General features: G+C 44.5%; 2 protein-coding genes across 2 annotated transcripts in view; both read left to right on the top strand.

Annotated features, from left to right (window-relative positions):
* Positions 1-624, top strand: part of Dars (aspartyl-tRNA synthetase) — a 52,620-nt gene extending 51,996 nt beyond the window's left edge. Inside the window, exon 16 of the mRNA XM_029475548.1 lies at positions 1-624. Within this exon, the coding sequence (XP_029331408.1) occupies positions 1-93 (93 nt within the window). The 3' untranslated portion in view covers positions 94-624.
* Positions 625-4,507: 3,883 nt separating this feature from the next.
* The window catches only part of Mcm6 (minichromosome maintenance complex component 6), a 28,156-nt gene continuing 25,228 nt past the window's right edge, over positions 4,508-7,435 (top strand). Inside the window, exon 1 of the mRNA XM_021150920.1 lies at positions 4,508-4,754. Within this exon, the coding sequence (XP_021006579.1) occupies positions 4,648-4,754 (107 nt within the window). The 5' untranslated portion in view covers positions 4,508-4,647. The remainder of the gene's footprint in view (positions 4,755-7,435) is intronic.

Raw genomic sequence — 7,435 nt, 5'->3', positions numbered from 1 at the left:
GGGTTGGAAAGGGTGACGATGCTGTTTTTAGGATTGCATAACGTACGTCAGACCTCAATGTTCCCTCGTGACCCCAAACGACTCACGCCTTAAAGCCACACTTTTTATTCTCTCCAGGAANCTGCTATTGATTAGGTTATACCTGAGGTACTTAAGATATGCAGTAGAATTAATGTCTTACTAAAGTGCCACAATTATTTTTTAAGTANCTCAGTACAAATTAATTTAAGTAAAAAACGTTTTAGAATTTCAAATATCCTTANATAGGAATTACTTGAACGTTTTAATGAGAAATTTCTATGGTTGAAATTCATAGTCTTTCACTATAGGAAATGTTAAGGAAAATTTAAACAGTTTAGGATTATATAATTTTTTTTCTTTTCTATATTGAGGTGGCCACCATACTAATATTCTAAATTTTCAATATTTGAACTCTTAACTCTTGACATTGAAAAAAAAGAATTGGAGAAATTACCAAGATTTTAACATCTATAAAATTGGTATGTCTTAAAAGTTACTTTCAAAAATCCTGTGAAGCATCTGAAACTGGCTAGAACCAGTAACACTGAGACATTGTTACCAGTCCTGAGGCTGAAATTCAATAAAAACTTACAGCTAATGATAGTTTTGTGTGACTTTATAGAAATCTGATTGTATAACTGGTTATTGATGAATGTATATTGGGAAAATAGAAAGTAAACTAACCTTATATTAATATTAGATGTGAAAAGTGCCGAGGGTGCATGACAGGATGTGCCTGTGACCCCAGCACTAGGGTGTGAGCACAGGAGAGCTAACAGTTCAGGACTTCTGCTACGTGAGATCTGCCTCAGAGGAAAAGTAAGCACATGGGAAAGTCTACACAAACATGCGCGACATGTAGATATCTTAGTATATATTTGGTGCCGTTGAGAGAGATCCCTCCAAAGAAGCAGCACAAATTGGTTTGTCACGGTCACTGCACACTGGGCACAGCTGACACAGAATAGCTAGGTGGTGGGGTGGAGGCTGGGGTGCTGTTTGGGGTGATGTGCTTCAGTAGTGCAGATCAAGGCAGGATGGCCAGGAGTGGAGGAGACCTCAGGCAGCTGTGAGTCTTAAGAGAACAGACTCTTGGAAGATCGCTTCAGTGAGACAGGTCGTTTAATGGGGGCTGGAGGCGGGTTGCGGACAACAGCTACTTAAACATTTGTGGGGTGGGTAGGGGCTTTCCAGGTGATTGGGCATCGTTGGCCAAGGCCAGGATGCTGGGGATGCCTCATTTGTATAAGGAGTTCCAGGAGCTGCCAGAAAGTTTAACCTGGCTACTGGGCTACATGACCCCCTGGGGTGGGGATGAGTGAGGGCACAGGGTTATGTGGGCAGGACACACAGACCTGGGGCAGGTGGGAAGTGATCCTACGCCTGCCAGTCTCAGGAAGATTTCCAGGGGTTGAGGTACCTCCATCCCACTCTTGCTCCAGGGGTGCTTCCTGGTCCCACACTGTACATCAACATGAGCTGTACTCACCGTATCTGTGCTAGTCTCTAACTTCAGTGACTTGTCTGCCAACAACAGGAGTTGATGGCTGTGGTCTACTGTAGCACCATCCCTAGAGACAAAACATCCATTTTGTAGAAGCTTAGTGATGCCAGGCACTAAGCACCAGGAGAGGAGTTGCAGTGTACCTGAGCTCAGGTAGCCTTTAGACTAGATAGGCCATGGGCCTAGAGGAAATCAAATACTATTCTGTTAAAGGAACATAACAAATGACTCGTAAGGACACCTGTCTATACTCATAGATCAGTGCCTTACTCAGCCAGCATCAGAGAAACTTCCTCTTGCAGTGGGTGAAAACTAACACAGACCCACAACTAGACAATGTGCAGAGAGTGAGGTTGTCTTGATGAAGCCTCTCCCTTCAGGCTTCAGGAGGCTATGTGGAAGAGGCCAAAGCACTGTAAGGGCCAGAGAGGATGGATGACACCAAGGGAGCATTGTCTCCTAGATACAACAGGATCCATCGATGCACATTGGGATGCAGAATGTGACAGCATGCATAGGGTCAAGCCAACAGAGACCCAGTACTTACAAGGGAAATTGACACAAGCTCCTATCCCCAACCTGGAAGCTGTCTCCAATTGACATCCATTTACAAAGAAAAAAATTAAGATTTTGCATCTTTTGGCTTCTGAGGGAATCTTCAGGGGAGAGACTCTCAGGTTTGTTTTTGATTTCTCCAAGTTCTAGATCTGAAGTGTGTGGTGTCTATGGCAATAGGGTTTTACCTTCAAGGTCTAAGACAACTGTATTTTGCGGGGAGTCTTTTGGACTTCCTTGGCCAACAACTTGAAGAGAAGATTTTCCTGCCTAGGACTGGAGTTTGTATTAGTCTGTATCTTTTGAAGGGAGTGTTACCACTGTAATTGGAATAACTTGAGGAAATGTATCTTCATATGTATATATGTTTTAACTTTTCAGTCACCCTTAATGCTCTAGTCCTCCTTCTCTCCTGCTTCCTTTGTCTTGCCTTCCCTCTCCCAAAGTAAAAGCTCAGCACCACAGGGGCTGGCTGTCTCCAGTTGTCTTCCCTGGCGTAGCATTTGTGATCTGCTATTCTCCTTTCTAGAACGTGTTCTACAGCCTCCATAGTTCTTTTTACTTTGCTGATTTCTGCTGTTATTTCTAACAATATACACACATCTAAGGATTCAGAACTAGTAACCACAAACGAGACCATCCAGTCTCTGGAGTTGGGTTATCTGACTCAGAAAAACATTTTTCTTTTGTTTGTTTGTTTGTTTGTTTGTTTGTTTTAGGCAGGGTCTCACTTTGTAGCACTAGCTAGCTGGTCTGGAGCTTTATCAAAAGGAAAAAAAAAAAAAAACGTAACAAAACACACACCACACACACTATCAACTAAACCTGGGCATCTGGACACACTTGTGAAGGATTTTCTTGATTGGATTCTATGACGTGAGAAGATTCACCTTAAATCTGGATCTTTTGTAATCAGAAGACCCACACCCTAAAAGCCCTGGAGTGGTGGTGCAGCCCTTTTGATCCCAACACTTGGAAGGCAAGGGCAGCTGGATCTATTGACTTCAAGGCCAGCCTGGTCTACGAATCAGGTTCCAAGAAGCCAGAATTAGTACACATAGAAATACTCTCTAAAAATAAAAAGGCCCATCCAATATCTGGGCCACACCTGGTGACAGCATACCTAAAATGACACAGAAGGAAGCCTTTTGTGGTTTTGCCTGCCTGTCCTCACTCTCACCGGCAAGTGCATCTATCCTGCTGCTGAGGCAGCAATTAATGGTATTAGAACCTGTTTCTTCAGGACTCCAACATTTAATGAAAACCTGCTAAGACATCCAGCCTTGTGGACTGAACCACCATCTGCTTGACGTTTTTGTTGGAAGACAGCCAATGTTGAACTAGCCAGACAACAACCTGTATGCTAAACTTAATAAATCCTGTGTCTTTATCAGTTTTGTTTCTCTAGAAAACCCCAGTATTATCTCACAGTGAAGGCTACATTTGGAGTTGGCAAAGGAGGGAGGGATTTGAGGCTTCAAGTCTTCAACACCTTCATTTGCAGATCTCTATAGTATATTTCTTAATAGATTATAAAAATATTAATTTGATATACTCTGGCATTAAATTTTTAACATCCAGTAAGCCTCAAAAAAGTGACTTATTTATTCTGTTCCAGGTTTATTGTGTCCTGGAAGCCCAGGATAAAAGTGCTGGTGGTGAAACAAGTTATCAGGACTAAGCTATCAAAGTGGAGGAGGGACTGGCAATGTGGATCATTTACTAACAAGGTAGTCCTTTTTCCACATTCAGAAGGCTCTAGGTTCAGGCCCAGCACCACGGGAACCCAGAATTCAAGGCCAGCCTGGGCTATGTGAGACCCTCTCAGTTTAAAAAAAAAAAAAAAAAAATGTCAAATGGTATGCAGATTTTACTCTGTCAGAATATACCTATCTCTAACTTTTTTTTTAGAGTGTATGTGTATACACATGTGCGTGCTGGTGTTCTCATAAGTCAGCAGAGGGTATCAAAGTCACTAAGCTGGAGTTAAAGGTGGTGACTGTCTCCGGTAGCTGCTAAGAAACAAGCTTGGGTCCGCTGCGGAATGAGTTACTCTCTAAGCCATCGCTCCTGTCCTCCACCTGACTTTTAAGGGTCTCTCTCCTGTGGTTTGGTTTGCTCATACCTTACTTCCTCCAGATGCACAATTCACAGTAGGTTTAACCCTGAGTGACCAAAAACCAAAAAAGAAAAAGAAAAGTCTATACGTAAACTCTGGGGGAAAAGGGAGAGAGGGAGGGGTTAGCTCCTCAAGCCAAAACAACCAGAGGTGGGTGCGACTACATTGCGCATGGGCAAAAGCTTCATGGAGTCTGCTTTTGGCGCGAAATGTGCGTGCGGTGGGCGGGGCTCTGGACGGAACCGCCATTGATTGGACGGGTTTGGCGCGAAGTAGCTCAGCTCCTGCCCTGTTATTGGCTGAGGTGAGAGGGCGGGGCTAGCCGGAGGCGCGCGCGAAGCGGCGGCGCGGAAGGAGCTACGCGTGGAACCTGCGGCCCGGCCTTCTGCAGCTGCGGACTCTCCTCCGCGGTGGTCTTCCCTCAGCAGCGTGTACTCTCAGGGCCGCCATGGACCTCGCAGCGGCCGCGGAGCCCGGCGCCGGAAGCCAGCACCCGGAGGTGCGCGACGAGGTGGCCGAGAAATGCCAGAAGCTGTTCCTAGACTTCCTGGAAGAGTGAGTGGCCTCCGGGGGCTCGCGGGCCGGGCGGAGACCAGGGCCATGTGTGCACGGGAAGGGATGGGCCCTGGCCAGGCGGGAATCCAAAGCCTCCTCGACTCTTTTCCCCACCGCAGTGCTCCCTTGTGTCATACTGCGCTGCTTTCTCGTTACGTTTCTGAAACAGGGTTTCGAACTCGCTGTGTAGCCAAAGATGATTTTGAACTTGTAATCCTCCAGCCTCCGCTTAGCTTGTGCTGGAATGACAGATGTGCACCGCCATGACTAGTTGGGGCGATGCTGGGAATGAAACCCAGCAGGACTCACGTCGCAACCTAGTGAGGCCAGAGTTTGTTTTTTTGGGAGGTGGGGGTGGGGGGGCGTTACCTCTTGAGTAGGGTTGGGCACACAGCCCGGAACCAGGAGCTTGCAGTGCAAGCAAACCTGGACCAGCTCGTTCTAACAGGAATCTATGGCTTGATGACTGTTCAGTGAAATGAGTTCTGCCCTATATAATGAAAGAATTGTTCTAGACATCTAGCTGCCTCCTTCCCATCCCTCCCTCCGCTTCCAGCACCTAGCAGCAACCACATACCAGTGTGCTACTTACTCTTCCGCCTCCAATAGCAAACAATTCTTTTCTTTTTCTTTTTAAAGATTATGTCAGTATATAACAAAAACTTAAGAGTTTTGACCTTTTGGGAGTATACAACAAGCATCTTGAGGTGCATTCAACTTGTACAATGATCCCTGTTTGAAACTCTTCCAACTCTACCTATTAAATGTTAGAGCCTCTCCTAGCCTCCTGACAACTGCCACACTTCTAACACTGACCTGGATCACTATAGGTGCCTCCGATAAGTGTGTGTGGCTAATTTTGCTAGACATGCAGCTTATTGTAGTCAAGGGCTTGCCTTTTAAGGCAGAATAAAATGACATGGCACCCGTGTACTGGTTACTACATATTTCTGATCTAGTCATCCTTTTGGCTCTACAGCTATCTTTTGAAGTTCTGCTATACTTAAAACTGTAAGCAGGCCAGTGTTGTGGCACAAGCCAGTGGTAGACGGATCCTATGAGTTCAAGGCCAGCCTAGTCTGCAAAGTGAGTTTCAGGACAGCCAGGGCTACACAGAAAGTCCGGTGCTGAAAAACAAAACAAACAAAAATAACCCTCTGGAATTTAAATTCTATATTCCAACCTTTGTAATGTTTTTGGCAGTCGGTACAGCTGCTTGTCCTTCAAAACCCAAGTCTCCTTTTGATTAAAGTTTGTGTAAACCAGCAGTTCTCAGCATGTAGATCAGGATCCCTTGGAGCACATACCAGATCCATATGCACAGTATGGTCCATAACAGCAAAATTAGTTATGAAGTAGCAGTGGCAGTGAAATGGTTTTATGGTTGGGGTCATCCACATGAGGAACTGTATTAAAGGGTCTCAGCACTAAGAAGGTCGAGAACCACTCACTACTGTAGACCTTTCAGGCAACAAGCAGTAGCTACTTCTTTGCCTGTGATCCCAGCAGGCCTGCTATTTCCCAGATGCAAGTGCCTTCTCTTGGTAGCTAAGAGCTGGAGCTAAGCATAAACAGGACTTAGTTTTTAAAATAATCAACTTCCATTCACAGAGCAGCTTTGCTTTTGCTTACAGAAGAGTCTAAATATTTCTTTTTTGTTTGTTTTTATTTTGAGACAGGGTTTCTTTGTGTAGCCCCTCCAACTCAGACATGTGCTTGCCTCTGCCTCCCAAGCACTGGGGCTAAAGGTGTACACTGTCGCCACCCAGCTATGTCTAAATTTTCTGTTAGAGTTTCATTTTCCATGAGTCACTACGGGTGGCTCAGCTATCTATTTTTTGTTGCTTGCTTGTTTTCTTAATATGTTAGGAAAGGAACCCAGAGCCTTACACATGGTAGACAAGCATTCCGCCCCTGAGTCTGTGTCTCCAGCATCTATCCCCTTTTATTTCTTTAACTTACTGTGTTGCCATAGCTGTCTGGATTCACAGAATCATTCTCTGTGCTGGGATAAAGGCGTGCACCTAGCACCCTGGGCCTTTTTTGCCTTTTTTAATTTTGAGAGAAGGTCCCTTTTAAGTTGCCCAGTCAGTCCTTGAACTTCCAATTTTCCATCGTTAGCCTCGGTAACAAGGATTAACAGGCACACATCACCAAGCTCTGCCACTTCTTTTTCATAAGTTTACCTTTTTAATGACACCAATGCCACCTTTTACATCTGTGAATCTTTATTATAGCTATTCCAGTAGGCATAATTGGCTTCGATTTCTGGCACTTCTTGTCAAGAGACATTATTTGTTGCTTATGGGTCTTGTCTCCTAAGAATGCCAGCCCCAGGACAGAAACGACACTACCTTTTCTATACTTTTAGATATTAGTTGGAAGAGAAATTGATTTTGCGTCCGTCGTCCCCCCCCCCCCATTAATGTGCTTTCATTTTCATGAGGTCTTTAGCGGTGATACCTCATTTCTGTGTGGGGTGTTGTTTGTTTTGCTTGCTGTGTGTATGTGTGTTATTAGAGATTAGACCTAAGACTTTGTGGGTACTAGGCAAGCACTGAACTATGTTTCCAGCCTTTTTATTCTGCTTCTTAAATTATGACTAATGGAAGTTTAATATTTGGATTTTAACTCTCTGTTCTTAATTACACATAACTTTTTTTCTTTTCTTTTTTTTTTTT

Source organism: Mus caroli, chromosome 1 (assembly GCF_900094665.2).
Source record: "Mus caroli chromosome 1, CAROLI_EIJ_v1.1, whole genome shotgun sequence".
NCBI lineage: Eukaryota > Metazoa > Chordata > Mammalia > Rodentia > Muridae > Mus > Mus caroli.
Note: the sequence above shows the minus strand (reverse complement) of the source record. Positions and strands in the feature narration are given on the sequence as shown.